The sequence below is a fragment of the Perna viridis genome, chromosome 2 (genome assembly GCF_037379345.1).
Source record: "Perna viridis isolate PV_CMFRI_1.1 ecotype Kerala chromosome 2, ASM3737934v1, whole genome shotgun sequence".
Taxonomy (NCBI): Eukaryota; Metazoa; Mollusca; class Bivalvia; order Mytilida; family Mytilidae; genus Perna; species Perna viridis.
In genome coordinates this window covers 41,235,609-41,252,345 of record NC_142446.1, presented here as the reverse complement: position 1 = coordinate 41,252,345, position 16,737 = coordinate 41,235,609, and the positions used below count along the sequence as shown (strand labels likewise).

At 32.5% G+C, this 16,737-nt stretch overlaps 1 protein-coding gene across 2 annotated transcripts; it reads right to left on the bottom strand.

Moving 5' to 3' along the window:
• Nucleotides 1–632: 632 nt before the first annotated feature.
• On the bottom strand, nucleotides 633–12,761 carry LOC148625091 (neo-calmodulin-like). 2 transcript variants are annotated; one of them, XM_088568368.1, is made up of 5 exons: nucleotides 12,614–12,761; nucleotides 5,160–5,190; nucleotides 3,583–3,726; nucleotides 2,967–3,209; nucleotides 633–966 (listed from the first exon to the last, which is right to left on the bottom strand). In XM_088568368.1, exons 1-5 carry the CDS (start codon nucleotides 12,632–12,634, stop codon nucleotides 935–937), a joined length of 471 nt encoding a protein of 156 aa, XP_088424494.1. In that variant the 5' UTR covers nucleotides 12,635–12,761; the 3' UTR covers nucleotides 633–934. The 2 variants fall into 2 exon arrangements, with proteins under 2 accessions (XP_088424494.1, XP_088424495.1); XM_088568369.1 differs by lacking the exon at nucleotides 12,614–12,761 and adding an exon at nucleotides 5,337–5,363.
• Nucleotides 12,762–16,737: the final 3,976 nt, after the last annotated feature.

The window sequence follows — 16,737 nt, the reverse complement described above, 5'->3', positions numbered from 1 at the left end:
ATCTTGGTTTTAATTCTAATGTAATCTGATTACAGTCTTGAATGAAATTAGAAAGGAATGAGAACTTAGATGCGGTATTCGGGAATTAAGAAATGGAAATGAAGGTAATTGATTTAACGACATTCACATATTGAATTTAAGAATACAGACAAAATGATAAATAGTATATTTATGACTTCATACCCATACTTGAAAATATTCATTTTACTTCATTTAGATTGGTATTAGAGTGTACTGTTATACCTTCGTCAATAAATTTTGTTTGTTTATTCAATTTCTCTGTGATGACCAGATCATTTTTTCCTTTTGCGATGTAGAATTTGTAATCTAAAAAATTCGCCTTTTATATTCAGTTAACTTTAATTCGTAATATATGAACCTTTTGTATATATGTATATTATATGGTAGGCTTAACAATGAAGCTACAGACGTAATACGTTGGGTTTGGTTTCAAAAAACGAACAAAAGCTATTGTTAAATGACTTCAAAAGTATGGAAACATCCATTGGCATTATCGATGACATATATAATAAAATGTATACGATACTTTAAATAACACATGAAACTTACAGAAAATAGGTCATTGATAGTCTTTAAAAAATTAGGAGTCTGGGACAAGTGGAATGGTAAAGTAAGAGTCCAGTGTTTTATTCTACTCATTTCAAGTCCGATACACTACAAAAATAACATATCAAGTTTTGTTTACTTTCATTTCTGCTTTCAAAATAAGTTGATAAAAAGCAGTGTTAGTTTTAAGTTGAACAATATTACTAGTTTTTTTTTTTTCAGAGATGATCGAATATGCAAATACACAAATGACCTTGAGTAACAATGAAATCCATGCAGACGGTATGACTTTACTGTTACTGGCTCGACTAGAAATGGTCTATACAATCAGTACAGTATTGGTCAATGAATGTGTCTGTGTGTAATGTCACTTTCCTCCACACATCATTTTTACGAACTCTGAAATTAGAAAACAAAAGATGTTAACCTTAAATAATATGATACTGACACGTGAAATATTTGAGTTGAAATACTTTGTGCAATTCAGATAATTTTGAGTATTTATTGTTTATACCGAGAATAGGTAAGGTGTATATGTCAATGAGACAAAAACCACACCAGGATAAAAATGTCAGCCCAGGGTCCCCCATAGGTCTTCAATGAACGACAAGGAAATCCTCATATCACAGGATATGCTGCAGGAGGCACCAAAACATAATTATAAACACGTACAGCGAAAGAGTTGCCCTTCATATTCAAGTAACATAAAAGAATAAATTAAAGGTGAAAACGAAACAAGACATAGAGTCCAGAAGTCTCTGACTTGTGACAGGCGCAAAAAACGTGGAGGAGTTAAAAGTACTTTAGCGTGATCACACATCCCCCCACCCCTTTAAAGTCTGGCAACTGTGAAAAAAATACAACACAGTTAAACAAACCTAAAAAAAAAAGGTCTAAGTCCCTTGTAACAACGGAAATAAAGAAATTGAATATAAATTACACCAATGTACAAACTAAGGACGACATGCAAGCTCCAGTCCAGTTTTAACCTACAAAAATTTATCTCCCCATCGGATGTAAATCAATTCTAATTCTTTCAATGTAAAGTTGAGAATCACGGTACATCATAAGTCATATAGTAAGAGTATAACCCAAGTAATGCCAAGAAATGCTTTAATATATAGTGTTTTAATTTCTATGTAAAGACCCTATGAGTGAATTAAATTGAATGTTAATATCAAAAATTGGTATCCTTAACGATTTGACAATATCATAACTATATCCCTTATGATTGAGCCTGTTGGGGGTCGTTGGGGTATATACTAGTAGTGATAACTTTGATTTTGACTTTTTCTTATTATATTGTGACACTTTCTGTATCATAAATACTTCTAGACTTGCCTACTGCATGGACATCGCAAATTTCCAATTCATGGCATGCAAGTCGAAATTGTAACGTGTGAGAAACATATGTGGGGCTACATTTTATTTACACATAAATCGAGTGTGACATTAGTTGATCGACTACTGTATGTATGTGATAGCCTCTGGTTTGCAATCCAAAGAATACCATTCAATTGACATTAAGACTTTGATTATTGGTCAAGATACTTGCAATATTTTTAGTGTTTACTTATATTTTTTTATTTTGTTATGTAAGTCATTATTTTTCTTTGAAACACATAGTAAAAATGTAATTTGTGTGAAGCATAGGAAGGAAATATGCCAAAGTGTAGGTTGATTTCGTTTCGAAAAGAAAGTAACGAATGTGGACTATTAAAAAAATCTCCAAAACGATTAAATATAGCAATTCACCGATAAAACGTTTAAGTCGATATCATGAAATTGGTCAATCTTTATAAATCTATTTAACTGAATTTTTTAAGTTCTTGTTTTACCGGTGTTTTCCGTGTCCTTTAAGTACAAGTTACAATTGAACCTAATTTCCGTCTTGCAGGGATCTATTTGTAAAGAATAAATTTAAATCATGTGTCATTCCTTATGCTGTTTTAGTCTTCAAATTTATATTTCATTAATGTCCTTTATCATTCCATGTTTAAATACAGTTCAAAATCAGATTTCTTTCAATTTTTATTTCAATAAAATTGTAGCAGACATTCATATCTACTTTGATTCTCTATCAGTGTATGATAAATTACAGATCTGTAGTCATAGCTTAACCAAACTTTTTACACGGTATTTTCCTAAAAGCAAAACGGAGGAACCTGAAATAGTGGAATTTAATTACATTTTTATCACACAACAAAAATCGACGTCTCAATCGCTGTGATTTGTTACTACGATACCAAACACGTCAGTTTAAGTTATGTTAGATTTTACTGTTTTAAATAAGTCAAGGGTGAGATTTTGGTCCTTTCACAAAAAGTTTTAAATCCGGAATAACATATAATAAACAATTGATATACATTGTACTGTAATGTCTCCAAAGAGTCTCTTACCGATATAATCGATTTCCCCGTCTCCATCTAAATCTGCCTCTCGTATCATTTCATCCACTTCTTCATCAGGGAGCTTGTCACCTAAATTTGTCATTATGTGTCGAAGGTCATTTGCCGATATCGACCCTTTACCATCTTTGTCGAAAACTCTAAAAGCCTCTCGAATTTCCTCTTCTGAATCTGTGTCTTTCATTTTTTTGGCCATCATAGTGAGAAACTCTTGAAAATCGATTATCCCGTTACCTAAAACGCAAAAGTAAGGTTTGTTTGGTGACCATTAATAAAAACAACAGACAGATATTTACATTGATGAGCTTAAATGGTAAGGACATTCTGAATAGTTATTTACATGTGTAATGCTTAGAAATTGAAACTTATCAGACACTATTAAAGATAAATGTTCATGTTCTAGTAATATATTAAATGCTTCAGTATGTAATATATTAAATACTCCTGTATGTAATACATTAAATGCTTCTGTATGTAAAATATTATCTGCTTCTGTAATATATTAAATGCTTCTGTATGAAATATATTAAATGCTCCTGTATGTAATATGTAATATATTAAATGCTTCTGTATGTAATATATTAAATGCTGCTGTATATTATCTTACCATCTATATCAACCTCTTTGATAAGGTCATCCAGTTCTTGGTCACTTGGATTCTGACCTAGTGACCTCATTACGGTACCCAATTCATTTGAAGAAATAGTACCGTCACCATCTTTGTCGAAAAGACTGAAAGCCTCTTTGAACTCTGAAAAAAATTATATAAAAAGTAAGAATGTATCGCTGTACAAAATATTTGTAGCTAGATGTCTTAAGAATTTTATGTAAGAACTTTAACAAGTCAAAAAGATTCAAATTATTTATACGAAGTTTTGATGATGCTTGCAATATATCGAACAAGAAAAGATTTATACTAGATATATGCGTCCATGAATTTCCCATGGTTTTTAAAAGTGAACATAAATAAATTATGAAGCCAACTTTTACCTGTACTTACTAAAATATACCAGTCAGATGAATTTTAACAAATTGAAGCAAATATGTGATATTAGTATCTGTGTAATATCCCGGCACCAACGTTCACATACATGTTTAACCCCGCAATACACTTTATGTCCCAAGCCAGGAACCTGTAGTTCAGTGGCTGTCGGTTTTTTTTTTGTTTTTTTTTTGTTCATTGTTATTTGTTTTATCATTTTTTTCTATAGATTAAGTCGATTTTATTCATAGCTTCACTTCATTTATTTTGGGTCTTTTATAGCTTGCTTTATGGTATTGATTTTGCCCACCATTGAAGACCGTGTGGTGACCTGTAGAATTTTAATTGTTCGTTGAGTAGCTTTTGGTGGATGGCTGTCTCATTGTCCTCTACTTTCATCGTCTCTTTATCAAAGTATTTATTTATTGTTTAAGTGATAAGCCATTGAATGTTTTTATACACTACATTTTTTTTAATATTGCTGATTTCTGCTGAACCCTAAAGAGGTCTCTTTTTATGAATTTATTTCAATTATGTTATTTTTGCAACGTTTTGTTTAATACCTGGATCTTACAGTGTCTAGTACTTTGGTTCATTAAAACGAAAAAAATGTAACATCAACCCAAAGTATATTTTAGGTTGTATTACTGAGGCCATGACTAATATTTTAGGTTGTATTACTGAGGCCATGACTAATACTTTAGGTTGTATTACTGAGGCCATGACTAATATTTTAGGTTGTATTACTGAGGCCATGACTAATACTTTAGGTTGTATTACTGAGGCCATGACTAATATTTTAGGTTGTATTACTGAGGCCATGACTAATATTTTAGGTTGTATTACTGAGGCCATGACTAATATTTTCATACATGATTCATTCTACTAAACCGCATTAAATATTTATGTCATACATAAAAAAAATTTGCATAATACGATGATTTAAAAAAAAAAAGATAAAAACCTGACATCAATAATTGATTAAAACATGAATATTTGATAATTTTATATACCAGGGCTTCCATTAATAGTGTGTCAAAGATTTATTTCATTCCTAGCGGAGATGTTGTAGAACAAACTGAAAATTAAAATGCCAATCATGTAAATATTGCTAATTCCGGTATGCTGTACATGGTTCAAGGATTAAACTCTCAATAGAACTAAGTATATGTACTAAGGAAGTAAAGTTTTTTAAAGCTTACCTCGTAGCTGCTCCTCTGGAATTTGTGTTTCCTACAAAAACAAAAAGCCAGTATCAAAACTTGTAACATCCCTTCTATAATTTACTTAAAAGTGAATTAATATTCCTGTTTTTTTTATTTTCAGTGCTCAAAAATATATCTAAAACTTAAGGAAATTCTGAGAGGAACTTATCTTACTTCAATCTCCATAATTTTTCACAAGCATAATATTTACATGATTAATTGAAACCCTTCAATGTCATTTAACATTTCTTTAGCCTCATTCGCACATTAAATATTTATTATAACCCAATTCAATATACTAAAAATCGAATTGCTTTTAGTATACAATTTAATATGAATAGGACTAATATAATCAATTGATGACCTAAAACTTGAGATTGCTTCCAAACTACTCGATATTTTGTTCTTGTTTTGTAGGCAGATCCTTTGTGGCTATCTATTTTACAGTGTTTAGTTCAAACATCATGCGATTAAAAAGTTGAAATAGATTTGGTGAACAAATTAAAAAGGAAGCATAAATTATATACTACAATTTATGGTTAGTTTAATTTGCATATAAGCAATTAAAGATAAAAAATAAAGAAATAACTACGATAGGCATATATAATGTGTTGAAATGTTTTGTATATTCAAACTTTGGGCGAATTTGTTATGAATATCTAATGACATACAGACATAGAATTACTGTAAATTTTGTTAATTTTTGTTTTGTTTTGTTTTTTCTTTCAATTTGATGATTTTAGGAAAAGTGAATTTAATATAATGGGGCTAAGATCCAATGAAAATATTAAGTAATTTGGAGTGTACCATATCCTGTGTATAGACCAGACCTTGGTGCAATTTACAGATATTCTTAAGGTCACTGTTGACGTTTCAATTTGATTGGTTTCTGGTGCTATGTGGCGAACCAAATCAGCCGAACCAAATCGGCTTATTTCTAATATGTATCATTTTATAATAGAATTAGGGACTTAAAAATATTCTGCTGAGTTAAACTTTAAAACAGATATTGTAAACAGATATAAAGATTTTGCCCTCAATAGTACACACTACATATGGCCCTGTCACATCTTACATTAAAGACAAGGAAGAGAAGATGGAATTAATTTAGCATGAATCCTAGTAAATAAAAATAATGATGATGTCAAGTGTATACATTGTAGGACAGCCCGTTTTGCACACATCGGAAGTATACACGACGTAGCGCACGCAATACTTACTTTATGATATAGTACTTATTTTTTTTAAGTCGCTAATATTTCTTGCACTCGTAATTTCAGTACTTATATATGATTTGCACAATTATTTATTACTACTCCACATTATGCTGCAGATCTGTGCCATGTTTACCGCCATAGCGTCATAGTTCTAGCTTCATATGAGATAAAAATGGACCTATTAAATATCATACACGTGTGTTCTACGTGTGTCTTTTGCTTGTATGAGAACGGAAAGTTTGCATGAAATGATCAGTTAGCATATTGAGCACAGGGGCTCGTTACAAGACATATAGGTCATACACATTAGCAGGGTCCCGATATAAATAAATATTCATTGCCAGTTGTTTAATTTGGTTCCTAATCTGGTTCCCTTGTCAATGTAATAAGCGACCCAAAGATCGCGAAAATGTACCTCTTTTAAAAAAAATAGCATGCACAGGTCTACATGTATGTGCGTATGTGTGTGTGTGTGTTTTTTTATTTTTTTTTGTTTTTTTTTTCTTGCTTGTAAGAGAACGGGAAGATGAAAGTGCGGTTAGCATTGAATTAATGTAATATTCAATCGATTGACTATATACAGTAGATCATGTACGTTATCAGGGCCCCGATTTCTATATATATCGATTGACAGTTGTTTAACCTTGTTTCTGGTAACCAGTTGCTTTGACTGAAAACATTCGAGTCATCTCGGTTACGAAAGAATAATCATATTAATGGAACCAAGATTATTATATTAAGATATCGTAGTTATAATACGGATCTAGGGAGGTAGAAAATATCATCATAGAAACAACTATTCCAAATAAAGAAAAAAGATCAGAGCACCAAAGTCAATAAAGTACTTATTCTAACCATGATTGGATATCAGTATCCACAAAAGTCTTGGATAGGGGTCTATACAGATAAATCAGCGACAAATGCAACAAAGGACGGTTGAGCTGGTATATACTTTGAATATCCTAATGAATATCAGAAATATGAGGTCATACCAACAGGCACTTACTGTTTCAACTTTTAAAACAGAAATAAAAGCAATAATACAAGCAATTAATACCATCAGACCTGTACCAACAATCACCGTATAAGTGGCTTTTCTCACGTTTGCCTATCTGTACAAACATTGCAAACAACAAACTTCCATACTAATGTACGCTCTAAACAGCATCACGTGCGTACGGATTGTTTTGCAATGGATCCCATCCTACTGTGGAGTGACGACGATGAAAAAAAACCAGATGAACTAGCAAAGGAAGGAGATTAACAAGAGCAACCAACACAAGCCCCAGTCAGTATAAATTATATGAAGACGAAAATTAAATCAACACTCCTCAACCACATGATAGTTACCATAAGCTGACAAGATCTGAGGAAATCATCATTTTCAGACTTAGAACTGGACACAATAGACATTTATATAGAAAATTGAATGCAGTATCATCACCAATTGATTTCACAATGTGGTAAAGAGGAACCAGACTCAGAACACGTTCATTAGATATGTACAGAACTCAAAGACCTCATAAAACAAATATGGAAAATATCTACTACCATTCGTGAAAAGTTATACAGAACTATCGAAGACTTATAGACGACAACCAGGTTCATCGAGGAATATATATTTGTCATGTGCAGGTGTGAGCGGCGTACAAGAAGAAGACACGGAACTAATTGTGTTCAATTTGATTTCATCATAATATTATGCAGAAAAAAAAAGCCCATGTATTTATGCTGTTCCGTGTGATTTGTATATAATGACACTCATCCAGTACTTATTCGCATACTCGCTTGTGTCTTTTTAAGTGGTTGTCTTGCCTCTGAAAGAGTTATTAATGCACAAAACGATTACCATATCTCGAAAAAAATATTGATTGATGGAAATAAGCATGCCTGTGGAATATAGGTTTTTAATCAAGGGTTATGTTAGAAACAAAGTAATTCTAATCATGCTTACAAATTTCCCAAGTACTGTTAAATTTGCAAATATAACAGGTCAGGTTTGTGCATTTAAAATTTGCCTTTATTGTCAGACCCCACAAAGTATATAGAAAATACTAAACTTTCGTGAAAAGGGAAAAATCGAGGAATAACTTTTGGCGGATATCGAGTCATCTTATTGAAATAAGTTACAACTAGAATAGTCTTGTTCGTAAATGGCAAGTAGGACCAACTTATTTGTTACGCAACTTGGCAACAAACAGGAAGTATATGGGCATAGTCTATGTACGTGACATTATAGTACCAATATGTTTTAATAAGCATTGTTCTCAACAGGAATTTGTATTAGTTGAAGCATGCTATTTATATTATATAAACAACTATTACAATCAGTAGAGTTATTAAGACTATAGTTAAAGCTACTGTTGATGTATCAAAAAAGTTTTATTTACGAGTTCGTTCTGAAATGAAAAAAAAACAAGACAAGACATTTACATACAAACAAATACAGACATAGACAGCGATTTATTTATAGTCCTTGTGCTAAGATAACTCTTCGTGTACTACCACCCACCCACCCCCATCCATCAACCAAAATGTGATTTTCAGCTAACCTTATACCTGAAAAGGTAGACGAATCATTTGTCGACCAAAAATAAAGTGAAGCATTTTTTTTGTATTTTTGGCTAATTTTTGTACCTCGCTGAAGCAAAAATCAAATTTTTACTTTTTTTTATTCTTTGAACTTCTTTTTGCTACAAGCTGTATAAACTGACAATCATAGGTATCACCATGTAGCCCAATATCTCAGCTTTACAATGATACCAAGACAGTTGCGGTTACACTCAGGGTTATGGAGTAAAATTGGAAAAAATGTACCCCTATCCCGCTTGAAATCGCTTAAATTGACATATTTTTTAATGTCAAAACCCCTAGAATATCTACGATTCAGTAAAGAATGGCTTATTTGGTATTTTCTGTTTAGTTTTGTCATAATTAATACTCATAGGGATCTTTGATGAATTGTGGCGACGTTCGTAGTCCGAATTTATCAAAAAATGCAAAATTTTGATTTCCGATTTTCCCGTAAAAAGTCAAATAATTAAAAAATATGTAAATTTAAGCGATTTTACGGTGGGGTATGGGCACATTTTTTTTCTCATTTTACACAAAAACCCTAAGTGTTACCGCAACTTTCTTGGTACCATTGCAAAGTTGAGACATTGGGCTAAACGATGAAACCTTTTTAGTTTTTTCATACATGCTGTCTCAAGATAACTTAAACACTCGAACAATTGAGTCACACAAAGCTTGCTTTTTGATCCAGTGGAGTATAAACATAGGCTTATACTGAAAAGAATCCAAGAATATTATTTGGTGACAAATTGATTCGGCAATGGGAGGTATAAAGGTACCTAAAAATTACCATGAAGTTGATAAGTGGGGTGCAGTGTGGACCCTCCCAGCTCTTTAAGTCGGGAATTCCCATAGAAGCACGTCTGCAACCATCACAGTGTATGATTTTTTTTTGCGTAGTGTGATTCAAGGAAAACGCATTTTCTATAAGCACAAGTTATTTGGTAATGTGCATTTAGATGTAAAGGTAACTTTTTGGCTCAAAATATAAAACGCTGAAAGAGTAAACGTTATGTAGCTTATAACGACCGAAATTATCATGTTGTGTCCGTAGCCTAACTGGGGTGGCAGTCGTACTCTGTATTAGTTTAAATGCGAAGGTTTTTGATTCGAATCAGTCCCGGGAATATATTTTTGTCTGTTGACCTCTCAAGGACAAAATTCCTTTCAGGGAAAACAGCATTTCCAATTAAGATATTCGTCATTTTAACCATTTTCTCTGGTATTTCAAAGGATGAGATTATATCAAAATGTTCGACAACAACACGGACGACAGACATACAGTGATGGTAATAACTCTATTGGGGTTTAGCCCAAGTGAGCTAAAGCATACTTTCAAATCTTGCCTTGTTGTTGGACTTTGAATATCATAATGTGTCGCTCTGAATGATAAGATAGATAACGTTAAATTACAGCTGAACAGCCACAAGGAAAGGCATTGTATCAATCTAGTTCAATTTATCACACATGCAAGCACATACAAACAATATTATATAATTAAAACTTCTGACTCTTCTTAGAACTATATATTTACATATATTCTAAGCTACATGGCCACATAAGACAAACAATAAAATAAGATAATGATTATACGATGTGAAAAGACAAAAGTTGTCTGGATTTTTAAATTCTATTAAAATCTTTATAAATGAAACATTAAGTATTGTCATATGCAAGCATCCCTTCATATTATTTTCTTTCCTGAAAAACCTATACTGCATTGTTTATTCAATTTTATTTGGCGTCAAACTAGTTATATCTTTGTTTTCTCAAAGTTTAATACAGACTAAAATTATAAAGGAAAAAGGAACAGAATAATGTAAATTAAGTAATTTTTAAACAAAATTATTAAATCGCTATTAACACGAATATTTGTCCAACGTACATCGATTAATTGGGCAAATAAAAATGGAATAAACACGTGCCTATACCACGTGAGTATGCATGATTAATTTTTGTTAATGTTTGTTTGATTTCATTGTATTATTAGTGAGCTTAAATATGAAAATAATACGAAAATTTATCACTTATCAAATAAACCAATCATCGTGAGCTAATACATTTTGTTTTACTGTGGTTATATTTAGCTAATAGCCCCCCTATCCACCCACCCTGCACTAGTATTACCGTTGTAAATGCTCACTTGGACAGAAGAGCAGTAGCTCCCTTTACCTCCTCCTTACAAAAAGAAATAAAAAGAAATGTCCATTATTTTAACCCCTCCCCATAATTCTGAACGACTGTCGCAATAAATCACAGTCTCTGTCTTATAGACTATAAGATGCAGGACTGAATCGGGGCTCGTTTTGCTGAAATTTGCCCAAAAAAAAACTGTTGTTTACAATCCTAAACACTCTCTGTTCACGTGCAAGCTACAATACTTTCCATTGTGGTTGGGGTGTTTTGAACATAGTCTGTCAGTTATTGGTTTCATCATCTTTTCTTTTGATTCCTACTGTTTCAATTTGAAATTGTTGATGACGGCATTAGTGTCGCGTCTTTGAATTTAGTTAGTCTACCGAAGTGATTTATCCAATGAAAATTGGGTTCTACGAGTACATATGAAACTTAATGGCTCTCTTAAGAGATCCAGAATAGTAGTCTGACAAGAAACATTAAACATTTACGATGTTCACCTTAATTATTTATTGTTTATATGTTAACAGCATTGTAAGTATATCTCCTTTTTGTTAATGCCTGTGTCCATTTGATTCATTAGGATCCACTTTAGTAGTCACTAGGAGCCTTTATTGTTCGGCATAGATTTCCAATCAATTTATCAATTGCGTTGCATATTATATTTTTTCTTTTAATAAGCAGAACAAATTAGAATATCTAACCATTTTCAATTGGTAAAACATTTTAGATTTAATATGAAATCCTGAGGACGCCGTCCTACACGGTGAGACTTATAGTCTAAGATTTAAAACAGTACGATTGATTAGTCTACTCTAAATTGTACGAAAATTTACAGCCGTGAGATCCCTAAGGAAGCCAAACAAACCGACAAAAGTTTATATTGATACTTAAGATTTTTGTCAGTTGTGACATACTAGTGAATTTCAAGTGACAAATATCAATTACATGAACATACAACAAACATGCTGCAAAAATAAAACAAGTAGCCATTTACGCTAACTAAAAACTGTGCATGATTGATTCATGCCTTTTTCTTATTTGTTTCTTACGAGAAATTTTGGTTTTTGTTCCTGTTTACTTCTCAAATCATTTTAACATCCATATCACAGTTGGTAAAGATACATTAGAGATCGCTTAGTTAAAGTAATTGAATGGCGTGAAATAATTTCGAAATTTAGCTCATTAATTAGAAACACACATTCGTATTATGAAAATAAATATGTATTTCAAACATCATAGTGATAGTTTTTGGACAAAGCCCAGCTTTTGTAACCAACATGAATGATAATTATAAACCAAAACGCAGTTCTGAAGCTTCGTTTTAAAACTAATCAAAAGAAGAGTTACGCAACGTCATTAAGACATGTTTAACCTGCCAATGAATGCAACATAATATTGGGATGTTTTAAATCAATTATCTTCAAATAAATGTATTTAATTAAGAACATAAAACAATACAAACGTTAAAAATCAAAGTTTTAAAATATTTGTTTCTCTCAATTACTACATATTCATACTTACATCGACGAGTTCTGAAGACATTTTTTTTCTATTCCGAATTAAATGCTCATATCTGTTCTAAACTACCATTGAACAATTGCTCTATTGCATCAATGATTCAACATATTTTATTGTCTATAAAGACAAGATGGTAATTCAGATATACCAGTACACTCAATTGAAGTACCGTTTAGATGTATCAACAGAATAAAGTCCCTGTTGAACCGTAAACGGTTCCTATTATGGTCCGTATTTCGATCTGTTTATTAGAATTGTATCTGTAGATTAACATCGAGGGGATTATAAGTTCAAACTATAACATGCAGTTGCTAAATAAAGAACAAGTCATAAAACTAAAGAAGTAAGAGTATAATAAGATTCTAACGGCATAAATAATTAGTGTGTTTAAGTAGATTAACGACTCCGGAAGTCTTTTTAATCATTGAAAACATTGAACATATTACGATAAGAAGCCCTTTATGAATTTGACCCCTTCTCTTAAAGCTTTAAATCCAAACTTATTGTAAGGTTGTACATAACTGTAAAATATCTATATCTATTTTTACAAAGACAAGGTCCCTTTCTTCTGCCTCGGTCAGTGTATAAAATCATACAAAATTAACATGTGAAATTCTAGTATTGTCTCCTTCAACTCACCAGGACAGCCTTAAAATCTTTTTATAGTTTACAAAACCCTCTATGAGGTTAATGGAAAATATTTTTTAAATACCCCGATAGATTATTTTTAATTAATCTATTATGTCTCCATTTAATATGAAGTAGTTATGCTGACTCAGTATTTTGTAAAGAGAGAGGGATTATCATTAAAGTAAACATAATATGGTTTGAAGAAACAAACGATATTAAATCAGTGTTGGAATCGACACTCATTTGTTTAATATGCTGTGATCAGGTTTAATAATCGATCTCCATGGTATGTCCATCTAAGTAGCAATATAAGTACTTCTTTCTTTTTAATTTTTGCGTACTAAGTGTCTTACAGACGTGACACAACAAGCTTTTACATAGTGTTCTAGGAAAGCAGATGGGCTTACCACACCTGGCTTGGGACACTTCACTCCCACCAAATACGTGGCATACAAGAGATAAAATGATGACATGCTGGTTCTGGGTAAGAATAATGTTTGAGTGGGATGAAATTTCTACCTGCGGGGTGTTGTTTCAGTAAGCTACTATTATGAAAATCATACTCAGTGTGTCGTGCAAAGCAGGGTCTGTTCGATTGATTAAGAATACACGAAATATCTGCAATAGGACGAAAACCAATGAATCACTTATAAGTATCTGAACTTTAATATATTTTGACCATTATTTCGCCTATTAAAAATTCGCGATGAAGTCCAACTGGTACCTTCTCCAGTTCGTGATAGTTAACCTTTACCGACGACAAAACTATGTCTTGGCTATCATACTTGTCAGTGTATATCTACGCTTTTTTTAGTTTCTCCGCGTAACAATTCCCTTTACTTTCATCGTAGTTAAACGTCTAACATGATTAAGCAAAGAAATTATGTTATTACTTTTATTTGGAATAATTGATAGACTGTGATAAAATAAAAATTGTTAGTTTTTTGTATATAATAAATAAACACTTAAAACATACGGTCTAAACCCCATTTTAGAATAAATTAGCGTATTTTTTCAATTAAAAAGAATCTTTGTGTCTAAGTTCTGGTGATTTTTTTCTTTATGACATAAGTTGTACATTCTGAAACGTATCCATCGACCCGAGTCTTACGTCAGTGACATCTCCTGAACTGCAGATTTATATTTAAAACTCATTGCCGCTATATATACATGATATCATTTTGAAAACACGATTCAGTGATATTAATCATATACGGCTATATTCGGATATTAAACTTTATATGAAATTCTACGTGTTTGATTGATTTACAAAGAAGAATTATTCTGGTATAGCACCCTTCCTCAGCAAGTTTAGGGGGATGGTATACTTGAGTATTTGAATACCACCACCACCCGCTCGAGCCTGTATCGCTCACCCGGTCAAATTAGTCTTTTTAGACTTCTGGAGCCGTAACTCAAAACATGACTCTTGAACCTCCTGTACTATTGTCTTTAGAATCATTTAATCAATAGTGAGCATTTGTTTTCCAAAGGTTTTCAAGATGTAGAATAAATAACTCCGTACAGGTCCGGGTGTTAAAAGAATAGACTCACAGCAGCGCTAAACCTGTCGTAAAAGGCAACTAAATAGTGCTCAGAACCTAGGCCAGAGGCTAGGGCGTTCTGCCCACAGAGCAACTGGGTTGTTTGCCCTAGGTGGTGGAATGAGGTAACCCTGACATGTTACATGCTGGGGTAGTCAGGTCATATTATGGAAAACTTTACCGCAAACCATAGTGGTGCAACGTGTTGGGAAAAATGCTATCTATCTGGGAACCATTGGGCTCCGCAACAGGAGGTAAAATTGCCCGACCCTACCAACCTCTCCCTATTTCCAGTGGCATTCAAAATTTGACGACACCATTTTCCTTGTGCCCCATCCCATTTTTCAATTTATCATCCATTTCATGTTCATCGCCTGAATATAGCTGAAATATTGCTGTTCGGGCGTTGAACCCCAACAACCAATCATACCAAATATATCTCTCACAGTTATTTATGACCAGGTGAGCCCATAACAGAAAAAAAATGTGCAACATGCTAAGCCATAAACAGAGTTCGTGATTAGGCTTACATAGAACAAGATATTCAAATAGATAAATCCAGCTGTAGTGGACAGATTATTCAGCATTCGTTCATCTCAAAATGCTGATTAATTTGGCCCCTGCATAATTTTAACTACCCCCACACATTTTGGATTTATATGCAAAAATCTTACTTGACCACTATGGTCTATTTTTAATGATGGTTATATTTTTCACTGGATAAAAAATACACACACACGGATTTTTAAAGATATCCCAAGGACGTTCATGTAAGCTTGATTATATGAAATGATTTCAGATGAGAAGATTGGAATGTAAAAATTTGCAAAAAATTCCATTTATGGGGCAAAATTTCTGCATACATTTAAGGTCAATTCTATCATGCTGAACAATTTTACTTCCTGTCAGCTTATAACTAGACCCCAATACCATTTGACCTCCGTTTTTTTGTAACGAAAGCTGTTTTCGCAAAGATCAAAACTCACCACACACGGATTGGTAAAATTATCATAAGGAACATTCCAGCAAAGTTCGTTAAAAATCTGTCCAGTGGTTTCAGAGGAGTAGATGTTTGAAAAAAAAGTTTACGGACGACGACGGATGGCGGGCATATAGTAATGGCAACAACTCAGCTTAAATGAAAAATTCAAAAAAAAAAGAGGAAGTCATCAGTAATTTTCGCAAATATGTGTGCAAAATAGACACAACAATTGTGAAAGGAGGATTGAGATTGTTCCGTTAGCTTCTACTAAAGAACGGTGTATTAAATTGTTTAGAGATGTTTTCTAACACGAACGTCGTGAAATTCAGTATAATATATATAATTACTTGGTCCCACGATATTAAGGGACTTATAGTTGTATCACATATTGTAGTCCTCTTAGCTCAGGTGTTGGCGAATTTCAAAAGTTCATATTTCAATATGTTACACGCTTGTTTTCACCCAAAACATATCTCCAAATAGTTTTCATCAGTTTTTTACATGATTTAACAACAACGACGAAATCATGTACACGTGTGACGTGTAACATTTAAAACGATTAATATTATCTAAGGATAATTTAATTTCAGATGTAACGCGCCTCCTGATTGGATAAAAAAAAATTGTCCATCATCTCATAAAACAAATTTTGTAATTTGACTGTGACGTCATCAACCTTTTTGCCGATTTTTTTCTTAAATTGAATTATTCTATTGAAGTATACCGAAAACTTCAAAACCAGGAATTCGAGATTCCACGAACTAGTGTTTCTTCCATGATCCACGAAAATTGGTATCCACGAATTAAAGCACTTTCACAGTATTTAGTGTGCACCACATGATTGAGGTTATTTGTATTATTGGACGAAATGCACAAAGAGAAGCAACTCCTACCATTTGTTCATGACTTTATTAAAACCGTTGGTAACTGTATTTTGAAACCTTTTATTTGTTTTCTATATTAAAACTCAA

Bases quoted from the DNA above. Each gene is read 5' to 3' on its own strand.
- LOC148625091 (XM_088568368.1), bottom strand. From the start codon at position 12,634: ATGTCTTCAGAACTCGTCGAT. The intron at 3,210-3,582 runs GTAAGATAATAT...TTTGCGTTTTAG, and splicing joins CAAAGAGGTTGATATAGATG to GTAACGGGATAATCGATTTT. The intron at 967-2,966 runs GTAAGAGACTCT...TTCTAATTTCAG, and splicing joins CGGGGAAATCGATTATATCG to AGTTCGTAAAAATGATGTGT.